Raw genomic sequence first — 22,977 nt, forward strand, 5'->3', positions numbered from 1 at the left:
ATCCTCCTGTTTCTTATCTGAGGAATATGTAGTCTCCTTACTTTCCTTTGCTAAAAATCCAATGTTGCATCTAAGTTTTAGAAGGGACAACAAAGCTCACTGGTGTGACAGACTTGTACTTTGATTAAACTAATAATTTACCTAGCATTATCTTTAACTTACCATTACCTAAGAAACCTTTCACACTATGTGAGCCAGTGCTATAAACCTTTATACGTTGGATGTACATTTTAATGAATCAATCCACACTGCTTAAATGTTATTCTTTTTGGAATAGGCAAGTGATCGAGAATTGGCCAAGAAGAGGTCATCTGAAATTGACAGACAGATTGCCTGTGAAAAAGAAAAAAATGAGTGTGAAAATAAGTATGCAGTTTTACTTCAAGAGGTAAGTCATAAGTCTTGCTTTTACCTTTCAACTGATGCTGAGTGGTCGTTGAGAAAGGATGTGTGTGTATCTCTGATATATTGTTAATACACACACAATCACTATATTTGCACTCGGGTATCCATATAATTTGCAATAATGAGAGATCTCATGACACTAATTTTTACCATTGCACTGTCCAGTCAACTTAGATGAATACAGTAAAAAAAAAAATCAACATAAATTTCAGAGACTATTACTTTTTTCATCTAAGCATTCTCATTGAATTATATAAAGTTGGCAGGTGTCCTGTTAACCCTGTTCTCTATTGAAGGCTTGATCCCTCGACCGCCCATGTTTATATACAACTTAGGATATGGCAAATAAGCATTTCTCTGACAAAATAAAGTATGTACTATAGTCTCAGACTCATGTGAGTTTAAACATGCTCTCTGAAACACACAAAAACACAAATTCAGAGTATGCTAGTTTTTAAGAAATATATATTTTTTTATTACAGTTTTCAAGTAAACAGTTTTACATAAACATACAAGTGAAAGGCAGGTGTGTGCGGTTGGGGTAATAGTTGCTGCCTTATGTGCCTAACATGGGAGAAAAAACAATGAAAGAAGGGACACAAAAAGCACCAAGCCGGAACATCAAAATAAAGCTGATGCAGCCGCTCTCGATGGTGCCTCTACTCAGGGCTGTGAAATTGAGGCTATGAGCCTGGGACAGGCCACAAATGCCCTCCGCCACATCCAACACCTAGACTCGCAGCAAGCAAGCAAATACCACTCACTCAGCAGAGGCCTTCCCACCTGAATATTGGCAGTAGTGGAAGGGGAACAGCGGCGTTAAACCTTTGGTGAGGGCACCACAGAGTCCACCACCTCAGGTAGTAACTGCCCCAAGCATCCAGTCTTGGGCAAGCCACCAGTATCTAATCACAGGATGGTAAAATCGGGACTCCATGCACTCGCCTAGTCTGCTCCTTCCAAACCTCCCCCCACTCACAGTCTTCCCATCTAGCCAATTCCTTCCCCCATTTACCCAGGTCAGGACGTTGCTGGATTTCCAGCTCATCGCCAATTGTCATCGGGCAAGTACAAGCGGCAATTCCGTAAACATTCCTGCCATCTTCTGTGGATCACTGCGAGCATAGAGACCCAGTAAACAAAGCTGCAGAGAGCAGTTAGTGTCTGTGGTTTGGCAAATAACTTGCAGTACGGTGGCCCAGTACAGAGCCAGCACCAGGCAAGTCCATACCATGTGGAAGAAACATGGTGTGAAGGCGTTGAGGGGTGAGACGCTCCTGGTGCAGAAAATAAAACTGAATAAGATTAAATCTAGGATTTTGGGACACCTCGGGGGTAAACACCAGGATTTTCTTCCAGGCAGGATCACTGCGCACAGGGCCCAGGTCTGTGGCCCAGCATTGGTTTAGTTACAACAGGGTCCATCTGAGCCCCCTCAGCAGAGCTCGACAGAGCAGTGTGACCGGCCTCGTCATCCCCGTGTTGAGTAACAGATAGGGGAGGCACCGGTGCACTGTCCCTTTGTCACATAGCGTTTGCAGCCAATCCCATGCCGCTGCTGGATCAGGGAAGAAATGCTCCTTCTCCTCCTACACTCTGAAAGGGGGCTAGGAAAAGCCGGGAGTAGGGCAACCCCGACTCACGGAGCCTTCTCATAACTCTAATAAATGAAGAACACTGTGTTTGTTCCTGGACGTTATAGTCTGGATAAAGCGAGACCGTACCTTTCTCCACTACAAAGGCGCCAGGCTGTAATAGCACCTGATCAATTGGAAATACAGCAGTTAGTACAGTAACCAGAACAAGTTCTATAACATTGATTTAATCGCCCTTAAAAATTAAGCAAGAATGTAGCAATAAAATATTTTTAAAATTGCAAATCATTACTGCTTCTTATGGTGATAGGGATGGTACTGGTGAGGTCATGAGTGATGTCTTCATTATGTCCCTTATGATGTTATTGCTGACTAGTGTGATGTCACTGGAGGCTTAAGGGGCGGTGCAAGTTATGGTTCAAGCAATCATATAAGTGGTGATGTCATAAGTCATGTAATCAATGATGTCATCAAAGATGTGTTGGATGACATTTGCGAAGCCAAAAGGAGGGGATAGTTCTACTTTGCGCTACAAACCATAACTGGCGAATTTCAGTGGTTTTACGGATCTAAGCCATAACTATTGATCAGTTTTTAACTGTTTTTCCTGTGAAAAGTTATATATGCATATATAGTATATATGCAAAATGCAATATGACATTTATTGTGATTAAGTGTGTGGAGATATGATTTCAGCAAATGATGATAATCCATGGAATAACATTCAAGACAGTGAGGCAAGTTTATTGACCATACATCAGCAAGCATTTTCAGCTTAAAACCCGCAAGTTCTCAACTGACAGATCTAGAGTGACACCAAGATTCTAGGGGAGTTGGAAGGGGAGGCGAGAAGATGGGAACTACATTTAGGAAACTAAGGATAACAAGCATTTGCAATGCAATAGGTCTCGCATTAGGAAAGTTTGAGCTATTGGTATTGTAAATTACACATTTTTTATTTATGTGTTGGTTTTGAAAATAGCGAAATAGTTTAAACTTTTGCAAATGTGACACCTGAAGCATTTGTAATGCAATATGTGTTGTATTGACGTGACTTAGATGTATTGATATTACAAATAACAATGGCTTTTCATTTTTTTAATAATTAATACTTAAAAGTTATTGTAATTTATAATGGCAATAGCTTAAACTTTTGTAAATAACTTTTGTAAAGATTATGTTCAGTGTATTTTATTGTGACGAAAATCCAAGAACAGAAGTGAAATATAAACATCTTTTTGTGACATTTGTAATAAAGCTTGAAACATTGAGAGGACATATTTGAACCAGTTGTTGTTGAATGGTTGCACAGATTGATGCTGTGGTGGCGCTGAGTGGTGATGCTGTGGTGGGACTGAGTGATGCTGTGGTGATGCGATAGATTTACAGAGTGAGTGCGATAGATAGATAGAGGGAGGGCGATAGATGGATAGAATGAGTGTGATAGATAGAGTGAGGACGATAGAGTGAGGGCGATAGATAGATAGATAGACAGATAGCTAGAGTGAGTGCGATAGACAGATAGAGTGAGGGCGATAGATAGAGTGAGGGCGATAGATATTTTGAGTGGGCGATATATAGATAGAAAGATAGAGTGAGGGAGATAGAGTGAGGGCGATAGATAGAGTGAGGGCGATAGATAGAGTGAGGGCGATAGATAGAGTGAGGGCGATAGATAGAGTGAGGGCGATAGATAGAGTGAGGGCGATAGATCGAGTGAGGGCGATAGATCGAGTGAGGGCGATAGATCGAGTGAGGGCGATAGATCGAGTGAGGGCGATAGATCGAGTGAGGGCGATAGATCGAGTGAGGGCGATAGATAGAGTGAGGGCAATAGATAGAGTGAGGGCGAAAGATAGAGTGAGGGCGAAAGATAGAGAGAGTGAGGGCGATAGAGAGAGTGAGGGCAATAGAGAGAGTGAGGGCGATAGATGGATAGATAGATAGAGTGAAGGCGATAGATAGATAGATAGAGGGCGACAGTAAACATCCCGTATTCGAGGAATTTACTGTGTGCAATTTTAATTTTGATTCAACGTTTCAATGCGTCCCCTCGAGCACCTGTGTTATGCTACTAATATAAATGAATTTGCAGATGTTAATCACTGTAACCAAACAAAGGCACAAAACCTGAGTTCAGATCTTAGTTCCTGCACGTAGGCTTTCTGAGCGGGCGGGCACAGTGAGTGCTGAGAAGCCGGACTACCAGTGTGCTCATTGTTTTGACTGGCTCCTTACAGTTTTTTTTCTATCCAGCCATGAAGTGAAGGCACCTAGCAAGTTAAATACACCACATATTTCTGCATGCAACAAGAAGTATCTGGGGTCTGATTCCAGTCGGGGCGAGTTAGACGTTTATCCTTTTTTTGACCAACAAAGTCAGTTTGAAATGGACAGTAAAATAAATAAAACACACTGCACGCCTTCTGCTGTGGGCTCAGAGACGAGAATGGACAGGGAAGGAAGGCCCGGCAGAAGAGCTGTTATGTCTGATGCTTGTGGATAGCTGACGCTTGTGTATGTCTGATGCTTGTGGACGTCTGATGCTTCTGGATGTTTGTGGATGTCTGATGCTTGTGGACGTCTGATGCTTCTGGATGTTTTTGGATGTCTGATGCTCCTGGATGTCTGATGCCTGATGCTTGTGGATGCCTGATGCTTGTGGATGCCTGACGCTTGTGGATGCCTGACGCTTGTGGATGCCTGACGCTTGTGGATGCCTGACGCTTGTGGATGTCTGACGCTTGTGGATGCCTGACGCTTGTGGATGTCTGACGCTTGTGGATGTCTGACGCTTGTGGATGTCTGACGCTTGTGGATGTCTGACGCTTGTGGATGTCTGACGCTTGTGGATGTCTGACGCTTGTGGATGTCTGACGCTTGTGGATGTCTGACGCTTGTGGATGTCTGACGCTTGTGGATGTCTGACGCTTGTGGATGTCTGACGCTTGTGGATGTCTGTTGCTTGTTGATGCCGCCTGCTTGTGGATGCTTGTGGATGTCTGACACTTGTGGAGGTCTGATGTTTGTGAATGCTTGAAGCTTGTGCATGCCTGACGTGCACGTGCACATGCACTCGGCGTAATCCGCCTGGTTTAGCTTTCCTGTTTCACCTCTATATGTCTCGACATCTGCAATGCCAGAGGCATTGGCAGAGGTCGAGACCTAAAAAGCATCTGGCCTTTGAGAAAAATGCTGAGCACAATCACAAGGTGGCTATCTTTGTCAAAACCAAGCTCCGTCTCCCTTGAACCACACATTTTAAACTATCTGCTTGTCTGTTCATTACACATCAAATTTGGATGCTTTTTTTTTTAAATCTCTTTATTAGCATCAGATTGGTTCGTGCAAGCATACAATCACACTGTAAACCGCTCACAATGAAAACATAAGTGGTCATTATACAAAGTTAGCAAGTGGAGGACTAAACCAATAACATTACAAGCATTGTAACACAGTCTAGAATCTCATTTTCCGTTTTCCAGATCATAAGGAGAATCGCACATGTGGAAATTGATGCAAAGAGACATAACCTGTTTCAAACATAATGAAAACGAATGAGCCTTCGTGACAGAGAGAGCGGCAAGCAACACAGCAATTACGAGCAAGATGGCATCAGCATTGGCATAGACATACGAGGGTAGATAAAACGACAAATGAAAAGACCCGGGTAAAGTGACCTTTCCAATCGGGGCAAAACATGCAAGGAAACGGAGGAGGGAAACCCCCTGGCCCCAACCAGCATATACACTAAAGTTAGCAACTCACGCATACCCCACTCCAATAGTGTGCATATGCTAAGTCCTTTAGAACGTTATAGGCAGCGCACGACTGTCCCACCAAAACCACCTAGCCAACCCCTTCCGGGACAATAGAACTAGCAGCTTGGGAGGGTGTATCCCGCGTTATCTTGCTAACATACTGTCGATATGGGCCCCAGATGTCAATCGGGCGTGAGGCTGTTGGGACCTGCGTGGAATATTCCACACTATTGGTATTGCATTGGGCAAGGCTGCGCATCCATGTCTTGGAATCAGGGATTCGTCTGGACCCCCAGAGTAAAGCAATTTCCCGTTTCGCCAGCAAGAAACCTATGGCAGCAAGCTTACGCGTGGCTCGGGGGAACTCAGCGACATACCCAAGCAGTGCAATTTCCGGCCTGTGTTGCAGTTCGCATTCTAAAATGTCGCCCAAGATGCGGTGTACCTGTAGCCAGTAAGTGTGTAGTTTTGGACAAGTCCATGTGAGGTGTGCGAAATCGGCATGTGGAGCCTTGCATTTAGGGCAGTGATGAGGTCTGGCCGGGTCAAATCTGTGGGCCAGCGCCGGCGTGAAGTATAGGCGCCTCAAAAATTTAAAATGAATTAGCTTATGCCTACTGTTGACTGATACCTCTTTAGTGACGCGGCAACAGGCAGTCCATTGGTCGTCCGTGATAGGACCACCCAGATCAGCTTCCCAGGCCGCACGAACCCTCGCATCCGAAGCAGGAAGGGCCTCCACACAGAGTCCATATAACCTGGAAACCATGTGAGCTCCCGTTTGTGACTGGAGTAGGAAAGTCAGCGCTGCCATGCCATCTGGCGGTAGTGGGAACGAGGAAAACTGTGCCCTAAGCATGGATCTCACCCTGGTCAGGACAAAGGAATCCATAAACATCCGGTCCGTGAATCGCGGATCCTCGGACACCGAAAAAACATGTCCGTCGGGGAATAGAGCACCTATTGTGGTGAGCTGGTATTTGGACAACGTTTTGCGGACCACTGCCTCCGCGGTGATGGGGAGCCAGTGTGGGTTAGGTAGTGGAAGAGCCGGAGAGTACAACACGTCTAACTGGAGCAGTTTACGCAATTGCAACCAAGCCCATGATGTAGTGGACACAGTTTGTATGTCGAGCGGGTCTCGGGGTAAGCCTTTGGGCAGTATCGAATTGAGGGCAAGCGGTAGTACCAAGTCTGCTTCAGGCCTCAGATATGGGATCCGAGCGTCCGGATGGAACCAAGGATGCGCATAGGCGCATTGCGCGACTAGGTAATAAATATAAAAGTCTGGCACTCCAAAGCCACCTCTCATAAGGCAGCGTCAGGATTCGCCACGAGACTCGTGGGTTCTTGTCCCCCCACACTAACCGCAACAACAGAGAGCGTAGTTGGGTAAAGAAGATTTGAGTGAGCGGGATCGGCAAGTTATTAAATAAATATAGAAAACGGGGAAGTATAATCATTTTGATTATGGCGATACGGCCAGCCATCGAGAGAGGGAGGCAAATCCAACGCGCTATATTATCCTCCAGAAAGTCTAACGCCTGGCCGTAATTGAGACGAATCATGGATACCGTATCTAGATGAATGTGGATACCCAGATATTTCACCGAATCAGTATTCCACTCAAGCGGGAACGGACATTCCCAGCGGGCAGTGGAGGGGGTGAGTGGAAAGATATCAGATTTGTGCCAGTTAATACGAAGGCCGGAGTATTCCCCAAAGCGTGTCACCTCAAGCAGCAAGGGCGACAGGTTGGTCTCCGGAGACCTGACATATAGAATGGTATCATCTGCGTAGAGGGAGATGAGTAATGGACCCGTCCGAAACTGGAGCCCGCGGTGTAAGTGGCGCTCCTGAAAGTGTCGTACCAAGGGATCCATGGCCAGAATATACAGTAGGGGGGACAGGGGGCATCCCTGCCTGGTTCCCCGGGAAAGAGGGAAGCTATCAGAGAGCGTGCCATTAAGGCGCAGTCGCGCCCTAGGGGCGGTATAAAGCAGCTCGACCGTGGAGACAAACAGTGATGGCATGCCCATCCGGTTCATGACTGATAGAAAAAACGACCATTCCAGGGAGTCAAATGCCTTCTCGGCATCCAAAAACACCGCAGCCGCAGGTGTACCTGGGTCAATTATGTGAAGTACAGAAAACAGCGTCCGTAGATTAAAGGAGGTGGATCTATGGGGGACGAATCCGGACTGGGCTGGCGAAATGATAGATTCCATAAGTAACGACAGTCGAGTAGCAAGGACTTTTGCCAAAATCTTATAGTCAAGATTGAGTAGGGAAAGGGGTCTGTAGGATCCACATCTCGTGGGGTCTCGGCCTGGTTTAGGAAGTAGAATGATGACTGCCTCCCGCAACGTGGGTGGCAGAACCCCCGTCTCGAGTGCTTCCGCATACACCTCGATCAGGCGAGGTACCAGTTCCTCCTTGTACTCCTTATAAAAGTCGGCCGAAAAGCCATCTAGACCCGGCGCCGAGGAGCCCTTTAATGCATCAATGGCTTCCACAACGCAGTCTGGATCGATAGGCATCGCCAGAAATTCCTGCATATGTTTTTCCAGGAACACCATAGAGATCTCGTTGTTATAGGGGCCTGGGTCGCGACAGTCAGCCGTCAGAGTGGAGGTGTACAAGTCCTTGTAGTAGGATAGGAAGGCATCGCAAATGGCGGGGGTGGTCTGATGACGAACACCTAGTTCATCTACCACGTCAGAGATGTATGAAGCCTGGCGGGGAGGACGGAGCAATTGGGCCAAGAGTTTGCCAGGCCTGTCACCGTCACCGTATTGTCTAGCTGAGTGTTGTGTGCAGAGATATGTCAGTTCCCTGTCTGCAGTGTCCCTGAACTCTTGCAGCAGCTCTAGCCTTTTCGCCTCCACCCTGCCGTCCGTATCTGTGAGCGCGCCCATGTCTAGCGTAGCAATTTCAGTCTCGATACGGGTCAGGGAGGCCCGGATCTCGCGCAAAGCCCCCACATGTTTATTGATGCAAACCCCTCTAATAGTGGCCTTGAATCCCTCCCACAACGTAGCCCAAGTGTCCACCGTGCCCTCGTTGAACTCAAAATACTCCTCTATCGCAGTACGAATGTCTTCTTTGAAGACCGGATCAGATAACGCCTTGCCAGGAAAGCGCCATTGTTTCTCATATCCTCCCAACCTGGGAATCAATAGGGTCAGCACAATGGGAGAGTGATCAGACAGCGTGCGTGGGAGTGTCAAATGGTCCCTCACCCACCCGGCCACCCCTGGGGAAAGGAGCCAATAGTCGATTCTGGTGCTGGTGTTGTGATATCCCGAGTGGTGGGTATAGGCGGGTGTGTTGGAGTGTAAATGGGCCTCAATGTCAATGAGTGGGTAGTGCGCGCACATATCCGCCAGCACAGCATGTGAGCGGGGTTTACAATCTGGGGAAGAGGAGGTGCTGTCCCTGGTAGGGTCCATCAACAGGTTAAAGTCGCCCCCCACCACCAACATATCGGTGTCCAACCTTAGCAAAACATCCTGGAGGCTTTGGAAGAAGGCAGGGGAATCAGAGTTGGGGCCGTAAATTCCAACAAAGGTGATCTTGAAGCCAAGAAGTATCCCTGTAACTACAACATATCTGCCATCCACATCAAATATACTGTCTGAGTGCACAAATGGGACGCGCCTATGTATCAACAGCGCCACCCCCCTTGCGTATCTGCTATAGCTAGAGAAAAATCTATGCATGCCCCAGCCTTTTGCAAAGGAGGAAGAGTCAGCACTCACCAGGTGTGTTTCCTGCAGAAACAATACATCCACCCCGTGTCGCGCTGCGTAGTTTAGAACCTGCCGTCTTTTCCTCGTGTCATTCAAACCCCGGACATTCCAAGACATGAAGGTAAGTCTGGAAGGACCAGACTGCTGCCCTATCTTAGCCATTCAAACCCGTAGGAATCACAATAAAACAAGTGTGTGCAGACCTGCCGCCTCCCTCCCGCAAAACAGGCATCATTCACGTAGAAAAACAGTGCATTTGCACAACCAGTAGAACCAGAGCATAAAACAACCCTTCCCAACCACCCACCACCCAGCCATTCCTCAAACCCTAGGAGGCTCACCCCACCCCCGAGCAGAAAACCAAGAGCACCAGACAAAAACAGTTGTCCAAAATTGTACCTGAAAAATAAAGACAAATTAAGAGAAAGATACAGTACGGCTCATGCCATGGGGGTTGGCAACGCTCCGCCATGCGAGAACCGCGATCGGGGCAACATTCAATTCTCAGCGAATATGGAAAGCACTGCAGAAAAATAACAACATCTTTAGATGCACAATACTGAAGTAAATGGCCTGTCATGGAAAAGACGGTGTGGAAACAAGTCAACCCTGACCGCTTTCAGCAAAAAGATCACCACTAGCCTGCGAGTCAGTGTGTGGCGGAGATCGTTGTGCCTCGCCTGAGTTACGAGGCGACCCCTTGTTTTTGTAGGCTCGACAAAACTCCTGTGCCTCTGCCGGGGAATCAAAAATGCGAAACCTGCCCTCCACGTCCACTCTGAGCCTGGCAGGGTACAGCATTCCATAGCGTAACCCCAGTTTGCGCAAATCAGCCTTGACACCAGTGTACTTACGGCGCGCATCTTGGACCATGATTGTGAAGTCCGGGTAGAAAGAAAGGACGTCACCTTGCCACCTAAACTCGCCCGCTTCCCTGGCAGCCTTCAGTGCCGCGTCTCTGTCTCTGAAGTTCATGAGCCGGGCTATAATGGGTCGGGGCGGCAGTCCTGGATTAGGCCGGGGCCCCAGCGATCTATGAGCGCGCTCCACTACGAAGCCAGCCGTGCACGTGTCTCGACCAAATAGTTCGATTAGAAGATGTTCCACAAAAGTGTCAAATCGCCCAGTTGCTGTCGTCTCCGCCACACCAATTATTCGGATATTGTTGCGCCTACTGCGCGCTTCCAAATCCTCGTTCTTAATCGCGACGTCTTTAAGGATCTTTTCCACGCGTTCCAGTCGTTTCAGCGTCGACGCAGCTCCATCTTCGATGTCGGAACCTCTGGATTCCGCCAAGTCCAGGCGCCTATCGTGCAGTTGAATCGTCGCGCCCATGTCCGCCATTTTCTTTTCGAGGGTATCGAATCGAGAGTCCAAGGCCTTGAATCCAGCCCGCATCTCACCCATCATCTCAGCGACCATACCAGCGGTGTCCTTCGCCGCCGCCTGGCCTCCGGTGTCCGCCTCAGGTGCAGGCGAAACCGCAGCCGCACGGAGGGACGCTGTGCCGAAGGTAAGCTTCTTCTGGACAACATCTTTCTTTACCATGTTGGAAATAATGGCGGGCAGGTCACCAGTAACGCAGGACCCAAAGACAACTGCGACCAGCCAGAGCGTCAAGCACAGATACAGGGCCCCCCGACAGCAAGGTGTTCAGGTCGGGGCCAGTGGAACAGGGGCTCCCGATACCTCCCCGCACTAGGGCTGTGCTGCACCGCAGGAGCCCCAGAGATGCCAAGGCAGAGTCTCGCAGGTCGTCGGGGTAGCAACCCGGCTGGAGCAAAGCGGTAGAGGCCCGCGTAGTAAGTAGGGCCAGTAGATGGCCGTGGCGATCACTCAGTAGCAGCCGGCAGGACCAGGACTCCGCCAAGACAGGTAACAAATGGTGGCGTAGTAGGGGGACCAGGTGTTCAGGCCATCGAGGCAGCAGCAGCCAAAACGGGCAAAGGCACATAGGTCATGCAGCCAGCGCCGGACTTGTAAATGTGCACAGGCGTTTGACAATCGGGGCCAGTCGTAGCAGCAGGAGAGCAGGAGAGCTTGCAGTCCCTGGGCCCGCAGGGGGACAGGCGTGGGTATGGGGTGCACGTTAACGGCGAGGGCAAAGGTGGCGCGCCCCCACCGAGTGCAGCGATGCGTGGCCGTCCAGGGAGCGCCCCAGAGCCCGCCAGTCGTACCCCCCGTCACTCACCCCCCCAACCCCGGAGCCCGCCGCCCGCTCCCCCCGCCCGCCGCCGCACGTCCCAGGCAGCCTCCAAAAATCGAGGCCCCGGCTCCCAAGGCCGGACCAGGCCGCAAGAGCCGGTCGCGTACCGAGGGGCCGCCCCTCCACCAACGGAGACAACCGGGGCCAAGCAGCGGACCCGGGAGAGCACAACAGCGACCCCAGGGCCGAGGGGGGCAACGAAGAGGCCGCCAAGAAGACTCACCAGGCGCTCCGGCGCTGCAGATCAACGGCCCGCGAGGCACAGCCGGCCTCAGCACCCCTCCGCTGTTCCGCCCGTTCTCGCCGTCCCCCGTCCTCCAAACTTGGCAGGCTGCATCAGGTGGTGTTAGGGGTCGGTGTCAGACATATCCCGACCCCAGCGCAGTGCCGGATCTCCTGCGAATGGCCCCGTTCCACTCTCGCTCGGCGGAGCTCTACAGTCAGGCGGCCATTTCGTTCGCCTGCGTAGCCACGCCCCCCCAATTTGGATGCTTAATATGGTTTGTAACATTTCTTTAGTTAGGTGTCATAAAATCTTGCAAGATTATGTTTTTTGCCTGTATGTGAAGGCAAAGACTTAAATCGCCGAATTACATTTTTACAGTGAGGGTAAAGGTTGGGTTCCCAATAAGTTGCACTTGCCCTTCATTTTTATGTTTGAATTTATTTCATTTTTTTATGTACTAATAGTTTTTACTGAACGCCGACAGTATTACTGCAATTAATTGAGACTATAAATAAGTTTGAAACAAATGCCATGTTCTAGAGTACTTGTATTTTGTGAAGAGGGGCATACAGGGGAGCTAGATTCAACAGATGCTTACTAGGTTAACCTACAAAAAGGACAGCCAATGGATTTGGACACGTTATTTTTGGGAATCTTATGATATAGTTAAAAGTAAAGCCTTTTAAGTATTTTCTGTAATTTAAAAAATGTAATTTGTTATTCTGAATTATAATGTAAACACTGTTTTTTAATGATAAACACTAAAGGATGAATCAGACTTTCCCTCAGACTTTCCGTCTGATTCAGTATCTGTTTTTCACAGCCACTTTCACAGGCATGTGATGGAAACACTACTGCGCGCGAGAACGTTTTGCACAGAATTCCTCGTGCAGGGTTTTACAGAGGCACAGGGTGAAGTGTCAGGTAGCGCCTCAGCTGGGGTGGGAAATAAGAGATGCTGTAAAAAATGTTTAATGGCATGGAAAATCCGACGGCTCCCACTTCTTATATAATTAAACCGAGCAGCCGGTGGATGCGAGCGCCTTGACTTCGCAGGTAGGGAGACAGTGCACATTAACTGGAACCTAACATCGGCACAATATTTTTTAAACTAATGTTTGCCAAGAAACGCAATCCGGCGTTTCAAAAAGCGGTAAACTTAAACGTAATTTAACAAATGAGAGATGTAGTGCACATAGCACTTAGGCCTACGTGGCTTAAGAAACGTCGGGGACCGCAAAAAAGCTGTCTCTTGGAACTGAGAGGTAGAAGCGCTCCAAGGAAGTTTCTGCATTACTTCTGCCATAAATAGCATTGCCGCAGACTGAACAGCTCCTGAGCGTTGTTTCGAAAAAACAGGAAAGCCCGGCTACACAGCTTGAAGTCGCTGCCGACATCTTTCCGGAATTAGCTAAAGACACAGGTAAAGCAAGCATGTAATTTGTAGACTCAATGCTCAAGTGAAAAAAAACATATGACAGCCGCAGATTCCAATCAGCACTATCCAGTCTGAGTCACATGCCGGAAGACAGTCCGCAACAAGCAGAAACTCCGGCTTTGTAGAGAGTATCGGTGTAACCATAAAGCACAAACAGTGCAAGAGCAGTTTCACCGCTTCACTGCAGTGTGTCACTCCCTCACCTCCCCCATGCCTGCCTACACTTTCTCCCACATTCCAGGAAGTCACCGAGACACGACTCAGCGGCTCACGTTAGTCTTTTCACACAACTGAAAGAGGGCGGAGCTGACGGTTTCAAGCTCTGGTATGAGGTGGCTGTGATGGCCTTTGCAGCGGCCGTGGGAGGGGAAGTCGGAGAGTGCGAAGGTGCAGGCAGGGGGCGGGGGAGAGGAGGCAGCTCTCGGAGGTAGGCAGTTAAAGAAACTAGCTTCTCGGCATTGCTGTGTGGGGGGTGGTGGGGTGGGCGGGGGAGCAGCAGGCAGATGCGAGTAGAGCGCGCGCTGGAGAGGGAGGGGGTGGGAGGACTAGGCAGCTGCGTGCACAAAGTGAAGAGCCAATGAAAGCTCTTGTAGGGGAAAAGCGCGTGCTTGTGTTCACGTGAACTGTTGGAAATCCGCCGATGGTTTCAGAAGTTATTTTGCCTACTAAAATTCTCCCCTATCCATTCCTTACGGAATGGGATAGGCTCGACCTAAAAAGGGAGATACCATTAGGGGAATAATAAATAAAAGTAGAGGGCAAAAGTGAGTAGCATTTCCATGATAAAATACGAAGAGGAATGTTACGATATAAAGCCTTCACATATTGATGTAACATGTAGGCTGGTGACATTTTTTTTTAATACAGGACTACTTCAACTTCAAAACGACTTTATTTCGATTCATAACGAATCATAAAAAGCACGTAGACATGAAATACATAATTAAGGGGTACAGTTACAACGGATTGCAGTCACTGTTAAAATAGAACAATTAAAATATTTACAAAATTTTAAAAAATGCAGAAATTTTTCAATAATTCCATCGGGTATTGTCAAAAACTGATAAGTTATCTATTTCCAGAACGTTTTTTAAGACGAAAAGCAGCTACCAAGAAGTTAGCGACACTAAACATAAATAGTGGTGAATCTAACTTTTTTAAGTAAAATAGGGCAGGCTTGATTTGGACGAACCCCTTGTTCTTAAGCAATGGAACAATATACTTTTTCCTGGGCAAATCATATATACCACAGAAGAACATAAAATGAGCAGTGTCCTGCAGAGAAAAACCATCACATTTGCAGGCCGCTAAGTCCTCTGGCTTGGCCCATGCCTTCGAGTCATTTAACAGCAAGTGAATCTGGTTAAATCTTAGTTTGGTTAATAACCAGCGATGTAATGGAATAGACACTACTGTTAAATAAGTTTCAATTGCCGGTGTAGTTTTGGAAATATAGTGCTCCCTCACAGTGGGTTTCGCAAGCTCACAGCTCTCCCGCACCATTTCTCTCACTTTAGAAAAAGTCACTTTGAACCATTCCAGGTCATTCTTAACGATGCAGTCTGGTTTATGGAAAAGATCTGGGCGGCCCAGGGAAGTTAGTGTTTTTTTAATATATGCTAGCCACGGGATATTTTTCATATTGTCCAGAAGTAGGCAGTCTCTCATAATTGTGTGGTTCAGAGTTAAGTTGGAGTTCAGCCATGTTTTTAACCACATCAAGATAGGGGATTGTTTGATGATGTCACTGATATACCCCTGGCCTAGTTCCATATGGACAGAAAAAGTGGCTGTAGATTGAGGTAATCCTAGTAGCATACGTAAGAATCTGTTTTCTTCCATCTGTATTGATTCTATATTTTTGGAATAACCCCAGATGGAAGCCCCGTATCTTACTACTGAGATTGATTTCGCTCTGTAGAGTGCCAGCATTGCTTCCGTGGGCTTACCTCCCAGACGTTTTGAGAAGCCGACAATGGCGGCTGCTGTTCTTTTCATGGCATTGGTTTTGACAGATATTTGAGGTGCCCACGTGCCCTTATCGTCGTATACTACCCCCAAGTAGGTAAAAGTTCTCACATTGGAAATAGGAGTATTAGCACAGTAGAAGGTCTTCATGTCCTTATTTTTTCTGCCACCTACAGCCATAACATGGGACTTGTCTGTATTGATTTTTAAATCAAGGGAGGTCATAAAGGCATCGAAGGATGTCAATAGTCTTTGTAGCCCAAGAGGAGTACGTGCCACGAGCACCGCGTCGTCCGCGTAAAGGAGGACCGGAGTGGTCAGTCCACCAAAACGCGGGACGTCGAGTGTTGCCAGCTCCAATGTGGATTCAAGGTGGTTAATATAAAGTGTAAATAACATTGGGGCGAGGATACACCCCTGTCGCACCCCTCTGGTAGACTTGAATCCAGCTGTACAGGCTCCTTCCTGTGTCATCCTGATGGACGCTTCTAGGTCCCGATGAGCCTCAGCCAGAAAATGAACCAAGGTAGGGTCCATCCCCAATTCCAAGAGGATGTCCCACAGCCTGGACCTATTCACTAGGTCTAAGGCTGTGGACAGGTCCATGAACCCTAGGTAGATTGATCCTCTGGATGCCACTGTATATTTGCCTAGGATCAGATGTAGGTTGAGGCACTGATCCTCCGTCCCTCTTCCCTTACAAAACCCGTATTGGGCATTTGATAAGATGTTATTACTGGCAGCCCATTCGTCGATCCTTGCCAGTATCACTTTCCCCAAGATTTTGAAAGACGAGTCGATAAGTGAGATGGGGCGGTAGCACCTCGGGTCTCCCCTCTGGCCTTTCTTGAAGATTGGAATGATGGTGGCGTGTGACCAGGAGACAGGCAGGCTATGTTTCATGGCGGCGTTGAAGACATTGGTCAGGATGTTTGCCCAAAAGGAGACGTTGGCCTTGAACATGTCGGCTGGGACGCCATCTGGGCCTGGCGCTTTCTTCCCTACTGTGTTGGTTATGGCTTTTTCAACTTCTACCATATTAAAGAAGAGTGCTGGCTTGAGGGGATTAGATTTGAGGATAGTAGGTGTTTCACATATTTGGTCACTCCCATAGATGATTTTAAAATGAGCTAACCAATCCTCCTCACTGATGTTGGCCTCTAGGATATCATTCGCTTCTCCAGAAAACAGGGGATTGTTTATAATAGCCCAGAAGCTAGTGCTGTCTCTTAAGGTGGCCTTTTCCATTAGTGAGGCCCATGCATCCTTTTTAAGAGCTTCTTTACGTTCATGAATAATGTTATAGTATTCTTTTCTTAGTCTGGCAACTTCCCTTCTGTCCCTAGGTGATTTTTTTAGTTCGTTCAGGAGGCAAGTGTGTGCTTTCGAGCAGGCTTTGTTGAACCAGCCCTTGGTCGATCGAGTCTTTTTCCTGGGTTTAACTGTGAGTTCATCAGAAACTAAAGCACACAGGGTATCAAAGGCAGTGATTACATCCTCCCCCTGTTTAGAGTTGTCTTGGCAGATATCTAATTCATTGCGGGCTTTGCTGTTTAGAGTGTTAAAAAACTCAGTTGGAACTACTTTGGACCACTTCAGCCTTCTTCCTTGGTCCGTGGGCCGCACAACCTGCGCGGGCATTTTTGTTGTTCCCTCCTTGAGTAGGCCCGCAGAGCAGGCAAGCTCAAGGATGACTGGGTTGTGGTCACTAAACGCAGCCACAACTGCGTTGTAAAAGACGACCCAACTTAATAATCCAGGGGAAACAAAAATGTAGTCAATGATGGATTCGGAGTTTCTAGCACTGTATGTCATAACCCTTTCACTGTAGGCATTGAACCCCGGTTCATAGAGGTCAACGTTTGCAAGGAGGTTTTCTAATGCCAATCCTTTGGGGTTGTGTTCAAAATGTTGGTAATCGCCTGAGGTAGGGCAGTCAGTGTCTTCAATGTGGCAGGAAAGCCTACAGAGATGCGTGTTAAAATCCCCCATAATTATAATGTGCAACAAAGAGGTTTGACGTTCTTTAAAATTAATCAAAAAGGACTGTAGGGAACAGAGATGCTCAGTGGAGTGTCCATCTACTACAGAATTGTAAAAATTAATAAGGATATATTTATTACCATTGGCTAAGCTGATCTCTAGACACAAGAAGTTGGGGGAGTTAGTGGTTATTTGTTTAACAGTTCCCGCCAGTTGGACAGTAGTCAGGATCATAAGGCCCCCTTTGTCCCTTCCACTGGCAGATCTGGTCGCTGGGACAAAGTAGGATGTGAACCCCGGAACCCAGAAATTGTTGTTGCGGTCCCAAGTTTCTTGCAGGGCTATGATGGCATGTTGGTTCAGAAGGTTCAGCCAAACACTGTCCTCCCTTTTTGAGCGAAGGCCGGCTATATTCCAGCTTATGAGTTTAGGCTTTCTGCTGGGAACTCCTTGAGGGGGACAGTTCCCTATAGATTGTCTGAGCATAGGGGTGTTAATGGCTGGGCGTCAATTATGTTCAACCGCCTGAGCCAAGGGCGTGAATCTATTATGCAGGGTTAAAGGGCTATTAAGGGACATTGGAGTGTATGTGACCGCCTTATGATTATTCAACCTATTAATCGTGGACCAGCTATAGTCTGGTTCTGGTCGAGTGTTAACAGGATGTGAGGGCAAACTAGGTGTCCTATCAAATCCCCTGCCTTGGTCATAACCTAAGTTCAAGTAAGGGTGAGGTTTAGGTTTAGGATAGAAAAAGCCCAAGGGTACTGCACGGGCCCAGCAATTAAACCCTCTAGGGGTGAAGCATCCCAAAGTAATCTGCGGGCCTCTCCCGGATTATTGAAGTTGATTATCAAGCAATCTCCATCAGTAGTTTTGTTAGTTCGCCCAATCCATCCCACCCGCCGAACAGAGACGATGGCATTGGAAACTTCATTGTCTCCTGAGCAGGTCGAATTTGCCCAAGACTTAGTCCTTGCTAACAATTGGGGCGGATGTTCTTGTTCACCTGACTTAAGTGGGGGAACATTTACCAAAATAGCTACAAAAGGAGCAGCCTCGGGAGGTAAGTTAATAAAAGGTTGACGAACAGGCTTGGGTGGGCTAGGTAGGTTCTGTTGACCTATAGTAACAGGAGTAGCAGGCTTATTTGTTACTCCTGTTAAACTGGGAATGACTATCGTGGTAGTTGCTGGTCCAGAGGGCAAGTTGGATGCAGCACTCCTGGCAGCTGGGGAATCTTCCCTTGGTCTTTTACTACCAGAATTTGGTTGAGGACATTTAGTGCCTAGATCCGCCGGTATATTACCTTTAAAAACAAAAGTAGCTGGTTCGGCAGTTGTATGGCATGCATTCAGGCGTTCGCATTTCCTTAAGATGCCGTCGACGCACTGGTGTAAGACGTCTATGATATCTGAGGCTATTTTTGTGAGTGTGGGCTCTATCTTGTCAGTAATGACTTTTTCCACCATGTCTCTGATAGCCTTTTCCAGTGAGCCCACCGTGCCCTTTCCTCCCTTGTGATTCTGCGTGTTCCTTTTTTTATACTGTCTTTTTGTCTGCTTTATATTTAATGGTCTGCATACTCGAGCTGAGCTAGAGAGTTTGGGAGTAGCCCCATTAGAATCAGCAGTAGTGGAGTGGGGAGGAAACGCAGCCTCCTTAGGCGGGGCAATAACAATTTTTGGTTCAAGGGGAACAGATGTAATACCAGATTGTAGATGGCTTGTACTCTCTTTGCTATTCAGCGATGATTCTAGCCCCAGTTTGCGTTCAGTTCTTGCGATTTCAGTAGTCAACTTCCCCACCTCCGAGGTCAAAAAGGAGAGAATGCTGTTAGATTTCCTGGGGGCTTTATCCTTAGGTGTACCACCTACAGTAGGGGAGGGTAGTTTTCTCTTACCCATTTTGAATCTAAGTCCACGGTGCTGGGCGTAAGGGGGGTGGCCCGTCCCGTCCCTCCTCGTCCCTAGACGGCCACAGACGGCCCGCCCTCTGCCCGGGCTCCGCCCGGCGCCGTCCGCGCGCGTCCGCGACGCGGAGGAAGCTGTTCCCTTTTGTGCGCCTCCTGGCGCTTTCCACAGGAAGAGGAAGCGGTGATGATGCAGAGCAAGCTGGGAGCTGTAGTCCAGTCACAGCGTCAGGAACCCAGCGGCGCTGCGTGGTTGAGTCTGGCAGGTTGGTGCAGCGTGCAGCATGCAGTGTAGCGCTATGACCCCTCCTGGAGCCGGTGTGCGCTAGTGATGTCCCCCGCTCCTCTGTGGGAGCTGTTCCCTTTTGTGCGCCTCCTGGCGCTTTCCACAGGAAGAGGAAGCGGTGATGATGCAGAGCAAGCTGGGAGCTGTAGTCCAGTCACAGCGTCAGGAACCCAGCGGCGCTGCGTGGTTGAGTCTGGCAGGTTGGTGCAGCGTGCAGCATGCAGTGTAGCGCTATGACCCCTCCTGGAGCCGGTGTGCGCTAGTGATGTCCCGGACAGGACTAAAGAATGAATGTTGCATAGCAAACATTATGAAATCTATGAGTTGCGAGAATTCTTTTAGACAATTGAACACTTGTGACATCAAAAAATAAAGTGATTGATGGAATGTTTGAATTAATCTCGGCCACTGGCGACCACTCTGGGCCGTATTCCAATCTATTGTTTTTTCACCCACCATACTACCTCAGTTTGGACCCAACTATATGCAAATCAGCCTTGCTCCTGCTCCAATGGGCACAGTCCTGCCGAGCTGCCAGACCATGTCGTCCCTGTTCCGGAATACACGCAACCCAGGACTGTTTTCCTCCTTGTTATTGGCTCATCAGCCAAGAATAGATAGATTCCAGTGGCACAGTGAGCACCGGACCCACGTCTGGGGAGACTCCTCACACTTGGGGCATCCAAAAGCAAAGTGATGTATGGAATGCTTGATTTAATCTCAGCGACTGGTGAACCCTCGGGCCGCATCCCAGTCAATCGTTTTTTGCTCACCATTGGCGTTCTGACACACAAAGCCTTGCATTTCAAAACTCGCAGAACCTTGAATTATCCTGTGGCGGGAGAGACTCAAGAAGCGCTAAAACTTTCCTCCTGAAACCTCTCATCCTTAGCAAAAAGAGAACTTGTCACCGAGCCTTCTCTAGTGCGGCCCCAAAGAGATAAAACTCTCTTCCACCGGAAGTTCGCAGAATCCCCTCAACGACTGCTTTCAAACTGGAAGCCAAAAGATTCCTTATGGACAAATTCCTACCTTAATCTGGGCGAGGTCCATTGGCTCGAAATCATCGCTCCTACAATCTCTGGTCCATCATGTGACTCTGCTCTTCTTTACAGCATTGTGTGCCCCCCTTCGTAGCTCACTATATTCCTGATTTTTGTATTATTCTCCTTTGTGTCATCTGTATGTAAATCATGTGATTATTCATGTTTTGTATTATTACTTGATGTTAATATTGGGTCTTGACCTTCCTTCCACCCTTTTGTAAAGCGCTCTGATGTCAATAAATACCACCTCAGTTTAGACCCATCCATATGCAAATCAACCATAGCCCTGCTCCATTGGGCACACTCCAGTCTGATCTGCCAGGCCAGGTCCTCCCTGAACCGAAATACAAGTAACTTGTGGCATGGACACTCTGTGATGAGAGGTGTGATTGGGTGACCCTCCTAGGAGCCTGAGTAAGTGTTGAAGTGGGTACTTGGTTCCCAGTTAGGGGTTTCGCAATAGGTGACACTAGTGGCAAAAGATCCCAGGAGTTACAATGGGGGTCCACTAGCCTCCATCTACCTTGGGACACTCTCATCCAGATTTGTGACAGAATATATATATTTTTTTTTTTAAACAATTTTTATTTGTTTCAGTACACAGTGCAAAAAGACATTTGGCATGGGTGAATTTTAAGGTTACAATCATCCAATAGTATTTGTACAGTGAAAACATATTTCTTGAATTCCTTTTCCTATAAACATTATTATTAGTACATACCCTACCCTCCCTCCAGATCTCTCATTCCCCTTCAGAGTCACTATCTGAGCTATCATTGTCCGATTCGGTAACAGGGTCACAAATATCCCCTCTGTATGTATTCCAGTTAGTCCATACACTTGTCCATTTGCGAGGGCATTTCCTGTTTATATATACAGCTCTTTCTGTAATCATGGTCGTATGCATGTCTCCGCACCAGGCACCCAAGGATGGCAGCTCTGCCGCCCCCCATTTTTGAGCCACATTTCTTTTGGCCACCATGAGGCCCAGATTTACCCACGTCTGCCCATAGCGAGATAAGTCATTAGGTTCCCAGATGTTGAGGAGGCATCTTCGCGTGACAGCATATTTTGTTTTCTTGGCATTGATGAAATCGTTAAAAACAGAAACTGCATCACACCAGTGAGTCAAAACACTAATGCAGAACAGTAGTGTGTTCACAGAATCTGAAAGCATCTTAAGGTCCATGGTATACATAGGACTGCGCTACAATGGTTTGGCTATTTCTTTTTCTTCTAACCAACAGATCCCAAACCATCCCTCTGGGTTCTTATAAATCACACACCATGTTACTGGATAAGGGGGTGCCCCAGGTCTCCTGGCTTAGCCCTACACTTTTTAATATATATGTTGCAGACCTTGCCAAGATTGTGAAAGCCTTTGTCTTTGATACACTATCTTATGCTGCTGCTGGGATGAAAGCTATAGCTGCTTGGATGAGGGATAATTGTCTCCAGCGGAAGGCTGGTAAAACAAAGAGGATGCTGTTCGGTGAGACCCAACAGCTCTTGGCCCCCGATTGATGGCCCACAGAACTAGGCATGGCCCAACTCCCATACAGTGAGTCAAGAACTTGGGCATCCCTCTCAATTAATCTCTCACAACGAAAGAACAGGTTTAGTTTACTTACAGGTACCGGCTTACATGTGATGCGCTTGCTGAGTACAGCCTTCCCTTTTCTCCTACTTTCAGCAAGGAAAACCTTAGTTCAGGCTATTGTTATTAGCCATCTGGATTATGGGAATACTCATCTGGCCTCTTGCTGTCTAAGTTACAAGTTGTTCAGAACACTGTGGCCCGTCTCATTTGCAATCTTCCTTCCAGGGTTGCGTCTTCTCATCTTCTTGCGCTCACTATATTGGCCGCCAGTTCAGAAAATAATTATTTCTAAAATCTGTTGCCTTACTCCTAAATCTCTGATGGGGAAAGGTCCCTGTTAATTGCCAGTCAGAATTCTATGATCTTGTGACAAAGCTCTACTTACCATCCCACAGGTCAGAAAGCCTCGAACTGGGAGAAGGTCTTTCTCATACCTTGCCCCGCTCTACTGGACTGAGTTGCCAGTGCATGTTACTTGTGCACTAATCATTTTAAGTTTAGGAAATTACTCAAAACAGTGCTGTTTTAATGCTTAGATTCCTGTTGCCTGTGACGAGTTCTACGCTGACATACCCCTCCTGGGGTGATTTGTGGGCATTTATAAATTAATAATAATAAAAATAAAGCGAATAGAGAAGAGTATTCCAAAGAGAGGATGCATGGACTGAGAATCTACCGAACCCTCTCCACCTGGGGCACGATTTACGACTGGCCAGAATGACCCTTTCACTTAAATTCCAAGAATTCTAAGGGTTATAGGGTGGGATCTTCTCCCATACGTAGTAGGTTTGATGACAAG

At 47.6% G+C, this 22,977-nt stretch overlaps 1 protein-coding gene across 2 annotated transcripts in view; it reads left to right on the forward strand.

The window, feature by feature from the left end:
* The window catches only part of CLCC1 (chloride channel CLIC like 1), a 253,171-nt gene that overhangs the window by 54,243 nt on the left and 175,951 nt on the right, over window positions 1-22,977 (forward strand). For both annotated transcript variants that reach the window (XM_078668256.1, XM_078668264.1), the window contains exon 3: window positions 278-388. In XM_078668256.1, coding sequence (XP_078524382.1) covers window positions 278-388 — 111 coding nt within the window. The remainder of the gene's footprint in view (window positions 1-277; window positions 389-22,977) is intronic.

This window comes from Lissotriton helveticus, chromosome 1_2 (genome assembly GCF_964261635.1).
Source record: "Lissotriton helveticus chromosome 1_2, aLisHel1.1, whole genome shotgun sequence".
Lineage (NCBI taxonomy): Eukaryota > Metazoa > Chordata > Amphibia > Caudata > Salamandridae > Lissotriton > Lissotriton helveticus.